The sequence below is a fragment of the Rattus norvegicus genome, chromosome 10 (genome assembly GCF_036323735.1).
Source record: "Rattus norvegicus strain BN/NHsdMcwi chromosome 10, GRCr8, whole genome shotgun sequence".
Taxonomy (NCBI): domain Eukaryota; kingdom Metazoa; phylum Chordata; class Mammalia; order Rodentia; family Muridae; genus Rattus; species Rattus norvegicus.
Window position 1 is genome coordinate 71,596,594 of NC_086028.1, and position 20,517 is coordinate 71,617,110.

Consider the following 20,517-nt stretch of genomic DNA (forward strand, 5'->3'; position numbering starts at 1 on the left):
TTCCAGGAACTTGAACTGTATGCTTTGGCTGACAGCCGTTTGACTTTGCATCCTTTTCTTCCATCAAACAGCTTTTTCCTATTGGGTTAATACTGAGCTTTCTCTTTGCTTCCTTGTTATAAGATACATGTTACTGCTTTTAAGCCCCACCTGCATAATATATGATAAAACTGTCCATCTCAATATACTTAACTATATCTTCAAACTTTTTTTTCTTACTAACGTAAATTTCAGGACATGCTATTCAGCCCACTAAAACGCTCTATGTTTTTCTTAAAAAACAAAACAAAAACCGGAGCCTGGGCACAGTGGTGTGTCCCTGTAGCACCAGCTTCTTGGAAGACTGCAGCAGGAGGGTGGCTTGAACGTGGGAGGTCTATACCAACCTAAGCAACAAAGCAAGGCCCTGCCTCCAAAACAACAACAAAGCAGTGATGGCTATACATGCTCACAGACCCCCACTTCCAGACGCAAACATGAGGATGGCTGGAAGCTCAAGACTAAACCTGGGCTAAATAGCAAGTAACAGGCCAGACAGGGCTGTAGAACAAGACCATGATTCCAAAACAACATAAAACTTTAAGGCTCAATTAACTTACCGTTGTTGGGATTGAAAGCTAAATCCAAATTTTCAGTGGTGTAAGTAGCTGAGGCTACTTGCACAGAAGCAGAAGTAGGAAACACAAGTATATGAGTACAGGATGTATCTTGTGGGGTGTTTAGCTGGGGCGTCTGCATATTTAGAGTGGTGCTTCTTCCAAAAACAGAACCAGTTGACACAGAATCTAAAGGGAGATGAATATTTCCTTTTTTGTAAGTGCAGAATTTTATGTAACACTTAAGTTAAACATACAATGATAATTAAATCTGACATACACGAGCATAACTAACCTGGCATGATAACAAAAGAACCCTGAGGTTCCATTGCAACCAAACAAGCACTAAGGATACTCGGAGAGTCTGCAGCAGATATACCACACATCCGACACATGTCTTTGAGCCTTTTGCTTAGAGACTGCAAGTTTCGACGACTCAGCAAACAACTCCAGTCTGTGGATATCAATAGGTGAAGACAGTACTTAAAATTTACTGCTCTATTATGAGATTAACTCAAGGTTATGATAAAAGAGAAATATATAACAGCTTTTAAGTTTGTGTATTTCTTTCTTTTTCTTTCAGAGCTGAGGACCAAACCCAGGGCCTTGTGCTTGCTAGGGCGCTCTACCACTGAGCTAAATCCCCAACCCCCAGTTTGTGTATTTCTAATATAAAGGTCATCATTAAGTTAACACTCTTATATCTTGACATTCCTTATCCCCTTACCTTCGGTATCAAATCAGTGTATGTTTGTGTGTATAAAGTATTACATATACTTATATATAGATAATTACATATAACATATAATTATATAATACATAATAGACATTAGTTGTATCTATTGGATTATATACATATGGTTTTTTGTTTAAAACGAAAACTTTAACTAATAATCCTTAGCATTTTAAGCCTTATTTTCTTATGTTTGAGTATTTTGTCTACATATATCCCTGTATCCCACATGTGTGCAGTGCTTGCAAAGGCTAAAAGAGGACATGAGATTCCCTGAAATCTGAATTATAGACTGTTATGAAGTAAGTACTAGGTGAACACAAACAGCAAACCCGCATCCTCTGGAAGAGCTCCTTACTGCTAAGCCCTTTAGCATTTTACTGAAAATGTTATTTGATGTGCTCTGCACCAAATACACATCAACATAAAACAAAGTAAAAAACTAAATAAAAGCACATTTTACCTTTCAATTCTCCATGTCCAATCCTACCCAGGCGACCAATTACAACTCTCCATGGTAAAGAGCTCATCTGAACAAGTCCTAAGCACCACTCCCAAAGTTTCTGTAGACCAAATCTTCTAGCAGAACCCTTTTTCCGACGAGCCCTATTGAATGAAATAGTTGTAAATATTTCAAAAATTCACATGATAAAAATTTATAAGATGGCTCAGATGTGTGACACACTGATTCATCCACTTTATTTTACTGTCTTGCTGACTGGCGACAGGGCTTGTGTATGTTCTGCATGTACTTCCACCATGGCGTGTGCCACCAATTCCTTGTCCTTAACTTTAATGCCTCAAACCTTTACAAAAATAAATCCCAATGATACATATTTACCATTCAAGGTCCGAAGTTTTTGATGTGGAATTTCCTTACATTTTGCACAAGATGGTTTTAAATTCCTAAATTCTAATAATTCATCCTACTGTTTTAGCTTTAGCTGCAGGCAGCATAAATATATGATATATTTGAGCTGAAGTTTATGAATTGTTTTGTTCTTGTTTTTAATACATATTAACGGAACTGAAGAAATAGCTAATTAGTTAACAGGTTTTCCTTGCAAGCCTTAGGACCTGAGTTCCATTCCCAGAACCTAAGGAAATAAAAGTGTAGCTTTTATCTCAGGTTGGAGAAGCAGACAGGGAGACGGAACACGATCCCTTGGCCTCACTAGCCGCTCAGCCTATCCGAATCGGCACAGTCCCGAATAGAGACTGTGTCAGAGGAGGAAGGATAGAAGGCTCCAGAAAAATGATACCAAAAGTTGTCCTCTGGCTTCCGCAAACACCCATATATAAGGTTTTAAAATACAGTCTGAAATACACTTAACCTAATAGAATTTCTCACAGTTTACCTAAGAGCCTAAATTTATCATAAATACTGACTATTCCAGCAAAAACTTTTATTTTTTTAAAAGTTCAATACTTCAAGCTTTATAAACTATCAATAACTGTCAGGACTGCAGCTACTGCATGAACAATGCCATGGTAAAGAACTGAAAAAAATCAATTTGTCGTCACAATTTGTACTAAACCAATCTCCATACCTTAAAAGGTAAAGAATGTCCAACACAAACTACATTTCTCACACTAAATAACATTGTTGCATGTTTTCTAATGCACCTGCTTCCTTAGGCAGGCAAACTTGTAACACTTTCCAATGAGTAACAACAGCTAGCATTTGCTAGCTCCTACTCTGCTACATATACCCAGCCTAGGTGCTGTACACTCAACACTGATTTCCTCATAGCTCACTAAGGAAGCAGAGACAACTACCCTACAGACATTACAGACCAGTAAGATCAGCTGCCTGGTTTTCCCAGTGTCATATAACTGGTAAGAAACCAGAAAGGAGTGGTGTATTTGAAAGCAGGTCTACTTACATCTAATTATAACTATTATTATTACATTTTTATTTATTTTGTGTGGGGGTATACATTCCATGGCACAGGTACAAAGATCAGAGGACAATTTTTGGGAGTTGGTTTTCTCCATCATGTGGGTAGTAACAGAAGTCAAATTTATGTGTCAGGCTTAGAGGCAAGCATCTTTACCACTGAGACATCTTGCTTACAAATATAATTTTTAATCTTGGTTCCATTTCTACTTTTTTTTTTTTGGAAGGATTATCCTATTTTAGACATGAGTGTTTGGCTTACATGTGTGTATGTGCATGACGGGTGTGCCTAGTACCCACACAGCAGAAGAAAAGACTGGATTCCTTGAAACTAGAGTTACAGAAGATTGTGAGCCACCATGTGGAATCCAGTCCTCTCCAAGAATAGCCAGTAATTCTAAATGCTAAGCTGTCTCTCCTACCTTTTGATTAAGAAAGTAAAATGGTAACCTAAGCCTAACAGTGGTATTTCTCTTCCTTCACAGAGAATCACACTGTTTCCAAATTATCTCATAACTAATGCAACTATCTCACTCAAAAATGTATTTCAAGAAATTTAGGTTTGAGCCAGGCATTGGTAGTGTACACCTTTAATCCAGCACTTGGGAGGCAGAGGCAGATGGATCCCTGTGAGTTCAAGGCTAGCCTCATATACATAGTGCACTCCAGGACAGCCAAGGTTACATAAAGAAACCCTGTCTCAAAAAACAAACAGAAAGAATTAGATTAAAAAAAAACTCCACCAGAAGTGGTGGTACATGCCTTTAATCTGAGTACTCTGAAGCAGAGACTGGCAGAACTCCGAGTTCGAGGCCAGTCTGGTCTACAAAGGGAGTTACAAGATAGCCAGAAAGGAGAGGAGAGATAGATATTGACTGCTGACCTCTCCCCTCAAAAGGTTATATTGAGCATATTGATTCTCCTATGTTACTTTGTAAACAGTTATAAAGAAGAGTCTAAATAGGAAAATCCTGTCTGTATTCTCCCAGGCAGGCAGGCAGGCAGGCAGGCAGGCAGGCAGGCAGGCAGGCAGGTATATCTCCATTGTAAAATTTATGCTATAAGCGGTTAAGTATTTATTTATATTTTAGATGTTTGTCTGTATAGCCCTGGCTATCCTGGAACTCAGAGATCTGCCTGCATAGGCCTCCAAAGTACTAGAATTAAAAGTGCACACCTCCACCCTCCACTTAGCAGATCCACTTTTGTGAGTGGAAGGGCTTTCTAAGTTAATGTTTAAAAAATTGTATTTGATTTGTATTATTTTTTAATTATATGTGTTGGGAGGAGGGAGAAATGTACACATGAGTGCATGTACCTATCGAAGCAAGAGGTAACAGGGGTTGAGAACCACCAGATGTGGTTGTCAGGAAACAAGTCCAGCCCTCTAGGAAGATGACAAAATACTCTTAACTGCCAGGCTCTAAAGTTTCAAATTCTTCATTGAAAATTATTGTCGCAAGCATTATAACATAAAAGTAAAGGACCTTCATCTTTTTTATCTGTGTGACAGATTAACAAGAAGAGGAAAAGTTTGTTTTTGAGAGATCATCTTACTATATAGTCCTGGTTGGCCTCAAACTCAAAGATTCACTTGTTTCCATCTGCCAAGAGCTGAGATTAAAGACATATGCCAGTCCAAAATTGTCTTTCATTATCTGAATTATACGTTATAAGCATTAACTATAAAATGTAGATAAAAGTATACCCAGAATCCCAACAATTAATATCATTATATATATATAAACTTCAAATGGTTATTTACTTAATATAAAAGTGTGTTTGTACATGTGTACATATAACAACACTCTAAATTGGGATAACCATATATAAGGAAATAAGTACCTATTTGGAACATCGATGTTAATGATACATGTTTCTAGAAGTTCTCCATATAGATCTGTGCAAGATGCAAGAATCCATCTTTGATCATGTGATAAACAGTAGCCCACAAAGAGAACATTGTATTTCTGTCCAGCTTCGCCAAAGGTTTCTCCTAGCTCTGTCTGTTTGTCCTTCACAGGAGCCAGAATAAAAGGCGGCGTATAAAGTCGAATACACTCTGGTCTCTGTAAAATAAAACATGAAGTACTATAGAACTATACAATCTTTTTTTTTTGTTTGTTTATGAGTACACTGTAGCTGTCTTCAGACACACCAGAAGAGGCATCAGACCTTATTACAGATGACTGTGGTTGCTGGGAATTGAACTCAGAACCTCTGGAAGAGCAGACGGTGCTCTTAACCACTGAGTCATCTCTCTAGCTCAAAACTATGCAATCTTAGAAAAATGTTTACTATTTACCCAATTATAACTGGAAATTAGACTAATATAAAGTTTTGTTTTGGTTTTTGGTTTTTTAAAACAGGGTTTCCTCTGTGTAGCCCTGGCTGGCCTCGAATTCAGAGATTTGTCTGCCTCTGCCCTCTGCCCTCCCAGAGTGCTGCTATTAAAAGAATATACAACCACTGCCTAGACATTTAGTTTTATATAAAATTGTAAAATGTAAGTCATCTTGATAGCTTTGTTCACGGAAAACATACTTCTAATACTTACATCAGGACTTTTAAGAGCAGTTTCCATAGCTAAGCCTGGACCAAACCCAGTCAGTGTTTTGACATTGGTTGATGTTGGAAGTGGTCGCCGACACTGGGTAAATGCCGAAAAAGCCAAAGATTTTAAATGCTGGGAGTAGATTTGTCTGTCGTCATGTTTCACAGGTTGTAACAGGTACTGACAAGGAACAATCTACAGAGAAAGGTATTACAGACATTAACAGAGTAACTTGTAACAGTAAGAGAAATCCCTTCAGACAAACTTCACAAACAACTAATGGAAAGATACTGGTTTCTATCACACACTGTTTTGTTTTTTTCTTTAAAGATATATTTTATATTTTATGTATATGAGCACACTGTAGCTGTCTTCAGACACACCAGAAGAGGGCATCAGATCTCATTACAGATGGTTGTGAGCCACCATGTGGTTGCTGGAAATTGAACTTAGGACCTCTGGAAGAGCAGTCAGTGCTCCCAACCACTGAGTCATCTCACCATGCCCACACAGTGTTTTTAATTTGTATGGTATGTGCATGAGTGTTCTGCCTGCATATATGTACATACACCTTATACATTATTACCTGTGGAGCCTAGAGAGAACACTGGGATCCAATAGGACTAGAGTTATGGATGGCTATCAGATACCTCATGATTGCTAGCAACTGAATAACTGTCACTGTTATATAGTGTCCACACGCATGCGCATGTGCATGCGTCCTGAACTAAAGGACCAAGTAGAAATCTTTTAAAATTTCTGTACATAGCAGTCATACTAATTAAATATAATTCACTGGGCCTATTATAATCTACAAATTAAAAAAAAAAATCAAAATTTCTTTAATCTTCTACTTTTACTGTGAACCTGTCTTAATTAAAATTAACACATAAAATACAGGCATTATTTTCCTATTTAGGCTCTACTTTATAACTGTGCTTACAAGTAACACAGGAGAAGCAATATACTCAATATAATCTTTTTTTTGGTGGGGGGAGACCAGGGGTTAACAAACAAACAAATGTCTCATTACATAGTCCTGTCTATAGTCCCGTCTAGCCTGGAACTGATGCTGGCTTCCAACTTCTAAACCTCCTGTCTAGTTTCCTGGAATCAGAAACACACACCACCATCTACAGCCAACATAATCATATTTCTCATGATTAAAATTTTTTTTAATTTTTTATTTATTGTATGTATGTGAGTACATTATTGCTATCTTCAGACACACCAGAAGAGGGCATCAGATCCGATTAAAGATGGCTATGAGCCACTATGTGGTTGCTGTGAACTCAGGTCCTCTGCAAGAGCAGCCAGTGCTCTTTTTTTTTTTTTTTTTTTTTTCTTTTTCTTTTTTTTCGGAGCTGGGGACCGAACCCAGAGCCTTGCGCTTCCTAGGCAAGCGCTCTACCACTGAGCTAAATCCCCAACCCCGCAGCCAGTGCTCTTAACCACTGAGCCATCTCTCCAGTCCCAACAATCAAGTTTTTTGAAGATTTTGTGTGTCTGTCTATCTGTTTGTCTGTCTGTTTGTCTGTCTGTCTGTCTCTGTGTGTATTCCATGTATAGGACAGTACCCACAGAACAGATCCCCTGTTGCTGATATTACTGACAGCTGTGAACCACCAGAGATGAGTGGAAAGAACTAAACTTGGGTCCTTTGGAAGAGCAGTGAGCACTCTACTGCTAAGCCATCTAATCAGTCACCAGAACTATAAAGTTTATCTTGTATAAACTCTCTTAAAATTCCTATTATAATACTGAAGCAAAATCGATACAACCTGACCTTTAACAAAATCATTATGAATACAGAAAAATAACTGTGAAACTCTTGAAACATCAAATCTTTACCTGTACAGAAACAGTACTTTTGATATGAGGAGGAAGAGTCTGGAGCATTTCCAAGAAGCATCGAAGGAGCCCCAAAGTCCATACATTAGAAGAGCTGGTGCTCTCATCTTTATTCTCGTATGTAAAAGGATCAATTATATAAACAACAATTGCAGGTGGGTAGGTAATTGCATGTGAATCACCATCTGTGGGAATCCCCACTTTATCCCGATCCATTGTGCTAAAAATTGAAGTAGAAATAATAAAGTTAAATCATGTCTGTCTGTTCCAGCACCACAGCAAATCCTGGCATCCCTTTCATTGGTGCAAGGCATCAGAAAACCTCTCTGATAGCCAGGATATTTCCATTTCACACCATGTAAAATCCCTTCAGATAAAAGGCTTTGTACTTTTAAAAGTAAAAATAGACTTCTCAAACAGTCTAACAGTAAGAGACTAGAGGTCTCTCTGATAGGCATCTCAGTTACTGGCCATGCTCACCAGCCTGCCTAGAAACAGAGCTAGCCCAGAAAGAAGCCAGTTTCTTCTGTCTAGGTAATAATTACTTTTACCCATATTTATGAGTGTGACTTTGAGAACAACTGCATTCTAGGTAACTGAGAAACAGTGAGCATCAGATTGACTGAACCATAACATAAGGGAATTTCCCCAGGACTTTTATGTAAAAACAATGAGATCCATTACCATTAATGCATTTGTTGTGCATCATGCCGTACTGCTTTCACACTATAGATATGGATACAACGCTACCAGAAGTTAGACAGTCCCCTTATCACAAAGTGAGTAAAAGGCGGAGGCGAAATTCAGTATTAAGAATCTCAAGCCTCCAAACCGGAGCTCGAATACAGCATGGTGAGAGAGGTTGCTTTGCCTAGCGTGTGCAAGCTCCAGGGTGAGTTTCTAGTGAGCGCGCACGCGCACACACAGAGATGGGGGTCTGGGGGTAGGAAGGGACAGACGGAGGGAGGGAGGGAAGAGAGAGGGAGGGATTCCTCAACCATTTGTGTAGTGTGCATAAACAATTACATTTGCTTATGACACACCAGACCCAATCATAGGAATATCTGGAGTTGAATACAGTTTTTAAGATCTTAAGACCAGGTTGGGGATTTAGCTCAGTGGTAGAGCGCTTGCCTAGGAAGCGCAAGGCCCTGGGTTCGGTCCCCAGCTGCGGGGAAAAAAAAAAAAAAAGAACAAAAAAAAAAAAGATCTTAAGACCAATCCTGTGATTCTATGATGAAAATGTTAAAAACAATATTTATTCTAATTTTATATGTAAAATAATTAACATGATTAAACTAAATTCCAAAATAAGATCAAGAAGTAATTATACTTGTTACAACTGTTTACTTAGATAAAAAGGCCATAGATTCTGTATTTCCACAATCTCCATTTGTTTATATTTACTCATTCACGGTGCAGAGAGCTTCACGCATGCTAAACACATGTACTGCTTACCACTTAACTACTTTCAGTCCCAAGTATCCTAATATTTAACGGTACCTTTCAGACACGTCAGGATGTGGCTGAGTGGGCAGAGAAGCCGACTCCCCCGATATTCCTGCTGCCTGCAGAGATGATGACTGCTGTCCTCCTAGCTGGCCACTCTGAACCGTACTTCCTTGTGCAGACATGGATCCTGTACCACTAGTGTTCATACTGCCAAAGGGTGGAAACGAAGGCAGTTTATTTGATGATACTCCACTACTCATACTGGAAGATGATGAAGATGAAGTTGTGGTCAAAGTTGAATTAGCTGTGGCAACTGAAGTAGATATGGCAACACCTGGAGTCAGTGTCATAGTGCTACTTGCCGCAGATGCTAAGGTGGCAGATGGAGCATTAGCGTTTCCAGTATTTGTCATCTGAGGTGCAGTAACCAAAGACTGATTTGGAGGGGCAACTAAATTTGGCTGGGAGAGCAGAGAACTGTCCAGCGGCTGAGAAGCAAGATATGGACCTAAAGAACAAAAACGGGTATTTAATTCTTGATTTCACTGACTCATTTTAATTCTACTATAGAAATAACAATGTAGCGGATACTTTTATGGCAGTTATCCTCCCCTACCTGCTTCACTAACAGTGCAGCATGAACTAACTTTCTATTTTCTCCCAGAAACTTAAAAAAAAAAAAGGAAGAAAAAAAGTTTAAAGTTGAACTATAAAAATAAACCCATATTTTCATTCAAATTTTAAGTAGTATGAACTGTAAGAAAATTCTATTGACTGAACAAAATTAAATGTAAACAAAAGCTGATAAGATGGTTCGTTTTTAGGTTGATCCCCAGAAACCACAAGGCAGAAACAGAAAAGCAACTTGCCAAGTAGTGCTGATTCCCACTGAGTCACAGTGGCATACATCCCCAAACAAGTAATCAGTAAAAGGAAAGAGTGGAACACGTCAACAAATGTGACAGCAGTATGTAGCGATTCTTCACCGAATCATCTCAACTACTGTTGAGTCACAAACTTGAAGATATACTGTCTACATGGATAGCCAATTAGGATACCAAATACTACCATGAGGGTCCAGTTTCAAAAATGTCTACTTATCTTCAGCAATCTGGCATTGCATCTCTTCGAATTAAGTGTAAAGGAAGTAAACTGATACTGAATTTAAGAGTATAACAAAGATTTAAATAACAGCCATATTCTTGGCTACAGTATGACTTTTTCAGAGTTGTAGAAGATTACTTAGAAATTATTTGTATATAAATTATTGACAAAAAAGATTTTTTTTTTTTAAAAGACAGGGTATTACTATGTGTGTAGCCCTGGCTGTCCTAGAACTTGCTGTATAGGCCAAACTGGCCTCAAACTCATAGAGATCCTCCTGTCTCTGCCTCCAGAATGCTAATATCAATTGCATAGAACATCAGACTCCACAGAAGCAGCAGAAAATATTTTGGAAGCAATAATGTCTATTTGACAGCATGCCCATATATGGAGCTAGCAGAATTTCTATGTGGACAGTCAGACAGTATATATTTAAGTTTGCAACCACGGCCTTTGCCACATCTACTCAGTTCTGACTTTGCAGGACAAAAGCAGGCAGAGACAGTGTTTGAAAAAATGAAGATGGCTACATGACACTAAGATTTTATTTATAAAATTAGACGGTGAACCCACACATATTGTTAACAATACTCTTGTAGGATGAATACAAATTTAATACCTAGATCGTATCTGCAGACTTGTGCATACAGCTTCAATTTAGAAAAGGCTTCATTGTTACCATCAGCTGCCTGAGAAAACCATTCTGTTACAAACTTCTCCGAAAGTTTCTTCGATGCAGTAGCTCCCACTTTCATGATGCCATCAGTCAACAGTCGAGAAATAGGTCTGTGCTGGCCCAATCGACAGGACTACAAAGATATACACAAAAGGCAGAATCTGTGAATTTACTGCACTTTTTCAATACAGATTATAAAATCCAAGCACTTGAGCCATTTGAAACAAGCTTATCACTTATAATTAACAACTGGGTTGGACACTGGGTGCTTTCCTTTCGAAATTTCCAGCTGGTATTTTTTTTGTTGTTTTTTTTTTTTTTTTTTTTTTTTTTGGACACAGGGTCTCAGGTAACCCAAACCAGCTTGTTATTATAGCTGAAGGATGAATTTCTGATCCTCCTGCCTCCACCTCCCAAACATTGGGATTACAAACATATACTGCCATGCCTGATGAATTTTATTCCAAGACATAGTCACACTGTGTACTCCAGGCTGGCCTGGAGACTCTCCTGTTTTAGTTACGCAAATACATACGAGTTATAGGTATGCACCGCTCCACCCAACAGCCCAAAGGTTATTTTAAATGGAATACATTTATGCCCTTGACAGATCCCTCTAATATTGTTTTTCCACTGTGACCCATGACACACATAACCTAACAAAGACTAGCAAAAATGTAGCAAGAGTATAATTCATTACTAAGACTACTGTGAACATTAGCATTCTTCATCAACCAGTAAAATCTCCCAATATATTTTAAACATGAAAGTATAAATTATAAAATACCTACCTCGTATATTGCTGTGAGATCTCTAAAAAAGCTTCTGGCTCCATTTAACAAAGCTTCATTCTCTGGACAGAGTACAACATAGGCTATATCTCTTTGAGATCCATAAGGTTCCAGCATAAGTTTCTCCCAGTAAGGGAGAGCAAATGGAGAAAGCACCAGAAAATCATAATCATAACCCAACAAAAACGTGGGAATCGGCAGTGGTTCTGGAGATTCATCAGTTCCTGAGTAATAAAGAAGGCAATCAGGAAGAGGCCGATTCACACTATTCTCTTTATTTCCAAAGTTAATAAGGAAAATATTAAAGACAGAACCATGAAAAGCAAGTAATGACACAGTTTACGAGTTAAAAATATCCTTAAATGGTCACTTTAAAAATATTTACTGCTATTTTGCTTGAGATGGGTTTTTGTTCTACAGACCATTCTGGTCTTGAACTTGTAAAAATCCTACTTTCCTCGGTCTGTTAAACTCTGGAATTATAGGTATGAGTCACCATACCTGATAAGAATTGACCTAATTTAGTAGTAAACAAACTTACAATTGATATGATGGAGTTAATTTACTTACCATAAAAAAGGACTTATAAATCTATGCGAAAACCAGATATGCTGTACATTATACAGAAATCAACAATACTATATTCTATTACTTAAAACTAAATTAAGAAAGAGGGAAGATCTCAGGTCAAATGTTCTTACCATAGTATATTATTAGGGAAAAAAGAAGACAATTGACCTTATATTAAAATGAGTAGAGCACATGAACAAAGACAAAGAAGATGTTGGTGTCTTGGAAGGAAGGAGTGCGAGTACCAGGAAGTAACCACAGCGCTTCACTCTAGGCACGGCCACACTAACTTCACGGATACTACATATGGCAGACACTCGTTACACACAGTTTAAACACGAGACACAGGAGTGGAAAAGGCACACAACTTATCCAGCATCATAAAAGAAGTCCCTGTAGAAATCTGAACCCAGGAAGCCCACTCTCAGCCTCTCGAGTTATAGTGAAGTAAGTGTTCTTTCATTCAACTACCTGATAGTCTACTGGCAGCCTGAGATAGTAAATACTCATCTTACTGAGTTTAAACTGATACTGCTGAGTATAATTCAGCAAAACACATGTTAAACTATACATATGATTTAAGCCAAGAAGAAACAAATCACTGAAAATAATTACAGGCCCTGGGTTCGGTCCCCAGCTCCGAGAAAAAAAAAAAAATAGTTGGAATGATAGAATATGAATGGAATAATGGATAATCACAGAAATACTTTATATGTCTATAAAGGATATATTAGTATAATATATACAGAAATAATCTTCAAAATCAGGTGCAGAAATAAATTTGTTCTGGCTTTGAGAGAAATTTAAAGTTTATGCTAAAAAGTGTCAACAGCTTAACTTTCTTTTTTTTTTTTTTTTTTTTTTTTTGGTTCTTTTTTTTTTCGGAGCTGGGGACCGAACCCAGGGCCTTGCGCTTCCTAGGTAAGCGCTCTACCACTGAGCTAAATCCCCAGCCCCACAGCTCAACTTTCTAATAGATTATCAATTTATATGACATTTCAATCATTCAGCCATAAAACAGAAAAATACAAAGAGTCTACTACTGTATACAATGCATTCTAAAACCACAGAGAACTTTTTAATGCTAACAGCTTATTCCAGAACTAGAAGTGTGGTTTGGTAGTTGCCTATTATGTGTGAGGCTCTGGTTTAATCCCCAACACTCTATCAAACACAACCAGCTATCATCCAAATATACCTAAGAGCTACTGCAGAAACAGTATTTCCACCATCTGAGTCTCCGGTCACAGGAGAGCACAAGTCAGCACATTCCTTCTGAGTGGTCACTGACCGCTTTGCTTACAGGTGAACACAGCCAATGTACACCTAGTGAGTGGTCATTCACTGCTTTTACCATAGCTGCAAATTCCTATTTTTGTCCAAACTTTTTATGTGGCAAATCTTATGTTCATAAAACCTCAAAAGTATTAGCCTCTGTTACTTGACCAAAACCTTTCATCTCATTCAATTTAGAACTGAAGTCATTTGGGGATTTTACAAGAGCTATTGCCCTTTCTTCTGATAAAATAATACAGAGTGTCAAGCACATACAGACAGTGCAGCTTCCCATGCTGATGTGAGATTAAAGAACCCAGAAAAATCAAATGCTACAAATGTAGAAAGGTGGGCTAGAATTAGAACTGGACCATAGCATCCTTAAATGTTTAACACATAAATATTTAAGAGCTAATGTATTTATTCAAGCTGGGCACATATCTGAAAAGTGACATAAATCAGTCATTACCCAGTACAATAAACAGCTTACCATAAGAGCCTCGGCCAGCCATTTTATGAAATTGTTGCCATGTGAGAGGACCTTGAACCCCCCAAGGCCTCACTGTTCTTTTTTTCTGAATAGCATCTTGAAGAACTGGCTGAAGAGAAAGGAGCATCCGAAGTATATCCTGTGAACACTGCACACTCGCATCTACAATCATTAAAAAACAGTGAGTAGTAATTGCTTTGTGGTGACATAAACTTTAAGAGTTAAAATGAAATACATCTGAGGTATTTTAACTGTTCATTATAAAGAAATCTAAACATCTGCATATACTGAAAACTATATAAAACCTTTCAGAAGTCAGATGTAGTACGGTGCATGACTATAATCCCTGAATTCAGGAACTTAAGACAGCACAACTCCAAGTTGGAGACTAGCCTTGTCAAGTTAGCAAAATTATCTCAAAAAGAAAAGAGACAGACACAGACAGACACAGACAGACACAGACAGACAGACAGACAGACAGACAGACAAAGATTGAGAGAAAAAGAAAAGGGAGAGCTGGTGGGCAGGCAAAGGTAAGTGGGATCTCTGGGTTTAAGGCCAGCCTGATCTACAGACCAGAATCCACCTGCATCTGCCTCCCAAGTGCTGGGATTGATGGCATGCACCACCAATGCCTGGTCATGAAAATATTTTCAAACCACAAACCAATAAAGGATTTTCATCCACAGTTCACAAAGAACTCTTGCAGATCAATAGTTTAAAAACATGAATGAAATAAAAATTTAAAAACCAAAAAGTCAACTTTTAAAAACAGATGAAACTGAAGGTCCGCAAGCCCAGGCAGGCTGTGGACAACACTTCCTCTTCCCGCTCACCCTCAGTCCCACTCCCCAGTGAAGCAAAGGCCTGTCAGAAGCATTTCTCCTAAGACACGCAAATGGTATCTACAAAAAGACACTACTGAACATCATTCATCATTAGGGGAATTCAAAGCCAAACCGCAAGAAACCACTTCATAACCACTAGGATGTCTTCAATAAAAAATAAATTGCAAGTATTGGTGTGGTTTTGGAGAAAATGGAACATCTAATGTTAGAATTTAAAGTAGTGCAGATGCTTTGAAAAATATTAGTTTCTGGACCTAGGAAATCTATCTAAGTATGACGGAAGCACAAGCATACACAATATAAAATTGTACACCATGTTCACAGAAGTCAGGGGCTGAAGACTCAGCTCATGAATTAGGAGCACTGGCTGCTTTTCCAGAGAACCCAATTTCTATCCCCAGAACCCACATGGCAGCTGACAACTGTAAGTCCAGTCCCAGAGGACTCAAAACCCTCACAGACATACATATATGAGGGCAAAACACCAATGAACATAAAATAAAAATAATTTTATAAAGTCACAGAAGCCCAGATTTTGTATTATTCAATTTATATATAGTACCCCAAAATGCCTGTCTATACAAACAGAACCCTAAGTAGGCTAATTAATGGTTGCTTATAGCTGCAAGAAAGGGATGAGTAAAAATAGCAAGTATCTACTAAGTATGGGTTATTACTTTTGGAGTGACACAAATGTTACAAAATAGTTTGAACAAATGGTTCAACAACTGTAAATACTACATTTCTGACTATATATTTTATAGATGAATTATATGGTCTGTTTATAAAAGATTTTCTTATGTGATTGAGAGGTGCTAGGACAGGGAAAATGGGAAAAGGCAATTTTTTTCTTATCTTGAATAAGTTGGCACTTAAAACTATTTTATAGATTTCTTTCCTCTTCTGAAGTATTAACAGTTAATCCCAGGACAGCTTATGTCAGTCAACAGCTCTGCCACAGATGCTCAGGATTAGAAATATGAACACCCTTACACAGAACTTGAATAGGGTGCACTTAAGGGAGAAGGGATCAATCAATAAATTCTACTGCATGCCTAAGAAAGAAATAAGCAAATACTATGAAAAATGCAGAACTTAACATCTAAAAGAGACAAGAAAGAACACCTCAGTTCAACCCCCGCGTGTATGTGCTTCTGTGTATGTGCTTCTGCGCATGTGCTCGCTCTTTCGCGCGCTCTCTCTCTCTCTCTCTCTCTCTCTCTCTCTCTCCACACACACACACACACACACACACACACACACACACACACACACACACAATATATATTACTTTTTCAAAGACATCATTCGTAATGAGTGATAAAACTGATTCCTACCCAGAGGTTGCTTTAGAGGATGATCGTGGGAGACTCTGCAAATGTGCATTTCTAACAGTGGTGCTGTGTGGAGCTGACAGTGTGTGAGCTAAGACATCGGTATCAAATGACTCTGTGACTATCTCCTACTGCTCTCACCCACAACTACAAAAGAAATCATCAAGAATGGTCACTTTCCCTCTTCTTGTCCAAAGAAACTCCATCTTTTCTTCTTGCTGCGATGGACCTGTTCCTATATAAAGGCCTACATATACCCTACTTGGAATGTTCCTATATAAAGGCCTACATATACCCTACTTGGAATGTTCCTATATAAAGGCCTACATATACCCTACTTGGAATGTACTCTACTACCCTTACTCATTGAATGACTTGGCTCTGACAATGTCACTTTTGTTCTGTGCTAACTCTTCCATGGAAGAAGGATAGACTGGAGAGAGGGAGTGAGTTTCCAGTTAGGTAGGAAGATGATGCTCTAGAGGTCTACACTGTAACATGATGAGCACAGCTAATATTACTGAACTGTATATTTTAAAATTGCAAAAAGATTTAAGTGTCACTACAAAAAGTAATAGATAAGATAATACATATTCATACAGCAAAATACCACTTATTCGATTATATGAATTTATTGCCAATTTAAATTTTTTGATCTAGTTAGAATCACTTTCTATGTACAATTGTGTCTATGTGTATATATACATATATATGTATATATAATCACTATGTTAAACCTAACATAAACGTCTATTTATACCAATGTCTGCCAGATTTCAAATTTGCTTTTCATTTCATCACACCCACTCTAATCAAGCTGACCAGAACTGACTAAGTCTCTAATTACCTGCACGGGGTCACATCCAGTGGTCTTGTCACACTGTACCTTTATAAAGACATTATTTATATATAAAATCATCTCCTTCAAATATTCTCATACATGAGCAATCACCTTGCTCCTTCTCAGATTCCTTCCTGACTGTCTTTTCCCCAAAATTTCCCATCCAGCTCTAGCCTTTGAAAAGAAAGGGCCTCATATATTCCAGGGTGGCCTTCAACTTATTATGTATCCAAAGATCACCTTAAATTTCTGAGTCTCTCCTACACTTAGCCAGTGCTAGTATTCCAGAAGTGTACCACACCGGGTTTTCATAGTATTTAATAATACTGATCACCCACATATGAAAGATGTTTCATTTCCAGAACCAGTCTTTGTACTCGCCCTCCTATTTTCTTTCTCTGCAGTAGTACCAGAATTCAGAACCTGGCTTAATGCTTCATGTTTTCTTAAACGGAGCAGGTCTGCCTCTCCATCTAATCTAGAATCTACTACTACTATTTCTATTGCTTCCAGCCCTTCCCAAGCTGCCATCTTCACTGTTTTCTACCTAAAGGTACTGCTTCTCTCATCTTCCCTCACTTCCCATCCCAGGATATTTTTTATGGAGTAGCCAGTGGGTTTGTTTTTTTTTTTTTTAAAAAAGCTAAAAAGACAGAGTGTTGTTACTTTCCTATTAAGAAGCATTCCCAAGGCATTTAAAACAAATGTTAAAGGCATGTTCTAAAATCCCAAACATAGAACCTGTGAGATGACCCAGGGTAAAAGTACCTGCTGCCAAGCCTCGCAACTTGAGGTCAAGCCTTGAACCAACATGATACAGAGAATGAACCAACTCCCTCAAAGTATCCTTTGACCTCTATACACATTCTCCATGGCACATATGTACACCCAAGCACAGAAGTGCTCACACGCAAATTGAATAAATTTTAATATACAATTTTGATGTTTGGAACACCTCTTAAACTTCATCAAGAATCAGTTTAACCACTCAACATACTTAGCCTAAGTTTCTAAAATTTACCAAGAGAACTATGTCCTCAAGGACTTGGAACTATATTGTCTACTAACATTCTTCCCCCAGTTAATTACTCTGCTCCCTTTTCTCACTTCAAGTAGGCCTTTCTATAAATATTCCTTCCCCCTCACTAACATCTCTGACCATATTTCTAGAACAGCACATAAGGCTCCTCCTAGACAAACATGTTTTTTTGCCCTGCTTTCTCTTCTGTGTACTTGTAACTGGTATGTAATGCGAGTATCTGTTTTCTTTATTGTTATTTAACTGTCTCTTTCACTAAATCATAGCTACAAAGGATAAATGATTCTTTTTTTTTTGTATTATTTATTTAATGTATGTGTGTACACTGTAGCTGTCAGACACACCAGAAGAGGGCATTAGATCCCATTAGAGATGACTGCGAGCCACCATGTCGTTGCTGGGATTTGAACTCAGGACCTCTGGAAGAGCAGTCAGTGTTCTTAACCACTGAGCCATCTCTCTAGCCCAGGACAAGGGATTCTAACCTAGCCAGTCAGTGCCCTGTAAATGAAAAACCTGATCCACAGGGGATGGGGCCCACAAAGTTGATGGCTTCTAAGGAATAAGACAGAAGGCTATCCTATGTATCTGAACCCCATATACACATGCAATCATGCACCCATATGTACAAGGAAAAACGATCAAATAAAAATTCAAAACCAAAGACGGTTGTAACTGATCAACAGTAAGCACGAAACAGTACTGAGCACAAGCAAGGCGCTCTATCAGTATTTAATGAGATAGCCCGGCATAGCTTGATAGCAGAGTGCAGGTACTTCAACAGACAAATTAGGGGGCTGGAGAGACGGCTCAGTGGTTAAGAGCACCGACTGCTCTCTTCCAGAGGTCCTGAGTTCAATTCCCAGCAACCACATGGTGGCTCACAACCAACTCTAATGAGATCTGATGCCCTCTTCTGGTGTGTCTGAAGACAGCTACAGTGTATGCATATAATAATAAATAAATCTTAAAAAAAAAAAGACAAATTAGATGGCTGTATGAAACAATCACTAATTTTCTGCCAACTAACATGAAACATGCCTTTTACATTTACATTCCTATGTAAGTATATAAGTAAAGATGTACAATAGCATTTGTATTGCTGAAACTCAATTAAGCAACTAATAAGTCTCACTTTAGGTAAGTCTTGTCTGTTTGTTTTTCTAAGACCCCTGTCTTGGCTATCCTGAAACTCCGTATGTAGATACGACTGACTTCCAACTTTCAGAGATCTGCTCGCCTCTGCTGAGATTAGAGACATAGCCACCATACCCAGCATGTAGCTGTCTTTAAAAGCCCAAGCTTCAGCTTCTGATACTTTACCCACCCACCTGAGGAAAAAGGAAGCCAAAGTCAAATTCCTGAAGAACTACTATTACTTTAACGAACTTACCATTTTGCTTGGCCCATGGGTGTAAGCATGAGCTTCTGACAAGTGCTTCATCAACTTTTCCTCCCGACATATTATCCATGAACTGACGCCCATGTTCCAATGCGAGACAACAGTCACTACAACAGTCCCGCTCCTCAACACGCACCCAATTGCTACTTATACCCGCTTTGGGAAAGGGATCATGGTCTGCTGCTCCAAAGGGTGAAAATAAATTAGTGCATTGATCTTGTAGCAGTAATATCAACTCATCAGGCACCTTTTCAGATTCCTTTAGGCTTCCATTAACATTTTCCACAGAGGAAGCCCTGAGAGCTTCAAAACGTTTTTCTGCTTCTTTGCCACAGTCTGTGTTACGTCCTATGATGTCAAGTTCATCTTCAAGAAATAATCCTGAATTATTTCCAAACTTTCGGTTCATGACAGCACTGAAGCCACAGGTACACCGGTACTGTGCTTCCTGCGTTGGGTCTGGGATGTAAACTCCAACATCGGCACCCTTGATATTCATGTTGCAGACACAAATACAGCAACTATCAAAATTACAGTCTTTAAACAAGTTCATTACTGATTCTGAAAGGATGAGGTTTACATAAAGACTGTGCGCTTCAGGGATGGAAGGGACAGTTGCAGGTTCAACAGAATTGAGGGGTCTGCATGTAGATGGTGTGGAAGCTGGTGAATACAAGTCTGAATTCTCATACTTGACTGAACCTTGAGCACTAGCAGGTCCACCAGCCCCACGAGGAGTCCTTGGAGTCCTTGGAGTTCTTGGAGTCGGAAACCTAGGGGTGGATGGGGAAGGAAGAATTCCTGCGCCACCATTACTAGGAGGTGCACTGCTCGGAGGCATCCCAAAAGATGTATGGATTTGTGGTGTATAGGCAGGACCATAGTCTTGATCCAAATTACTGCCATCACTTGTTGTCACCAGGGTAAAAAGAGAAACAAAGGCAAAAAAGAACACATTAGTAATATGAAATACAAAAGAAAAAAGAAAAAAAGAAAAGAAAAACCTCCCTATGCTTCAAACCAACACTGAAAATTTCCGTTTGGTAATCATTCCAAGATTA

At 38.5% G+C, this 20,517-nt stretch overlaps 2 protein-coding genes across 5 annotated transcripts in view; both read right to left on the bottom strand.

Moving 5' to 3' along the window:
• LOC134480843 (large ribosomal subunit protein eL21-like) overlaps positions 1 to 20,517 on the bottom strand; it is a 1,068,210-nt gene that overhangs the window by 988,425 nt on the left and 59,268 nt on the right. The gene's annotated exons all lie outside the window — the stretch shown is intronic.
• Positions 1 to 20,517, bottom strand: part of Med13 (mediator complex subunit 13) — a 90,261-nt gene that overhangs the window by 12,240 nt on the left and 57,504 nt on the right. For all 4 annotated transcript variants that reach the window (XR_005489839.2, XR_005489840.2, NM_001415085.1 and 1 more), the window contains exons 16-26: positions 19,448 to 20,364; positions 13,993 to 14,154; positions 11,658 to 11,881; positions 10,810 to 10,999; positions 9,138 to 9,594; positions 7,635 to 7,854; positions 5,787 to 5,978; positions 5,075 to 5,298; positions 1,793 to 1,935; positions 892 to 1,050; positions 600 to 785 (exon numbers count right to left, since the gene is read on the bottom strand). Coding sequence is in view for 2 of the 4 variants with exons in the window: in NM_001415085.1 (NP_001402014.1) it covers positions 600 to 785; positions 892 to 1,050; positions 1,793 to 1,935; positions 5,075 to 5,298; positions 5,787 to 5,978; positions 7,635 to 7,854; positions 9,138 to 9,594; positions 10,810 to 10,999; positions 11,658 to 11,881; positions 13,993 to 14,154; positions 19,448 to 20,364 (3,074 nt within the window). In the remaining 2 variants the exon portion in view is untranslated. The remainder of the gene's footprint in view (positions 1 to 599; positions 786 to 891; positions 1,051 to 1,792; positions 1,936 to 5,074; positions 5,299 to 5,786; positions 5,979 to 7,634; positions 7,855 to 9,137; positions 9,595 to 10,809; positions 11,000 to 11,657; positions 11,882 to 13,992; positions 14,155 to 19,447; positions 20,365 to 20,517) is intronic.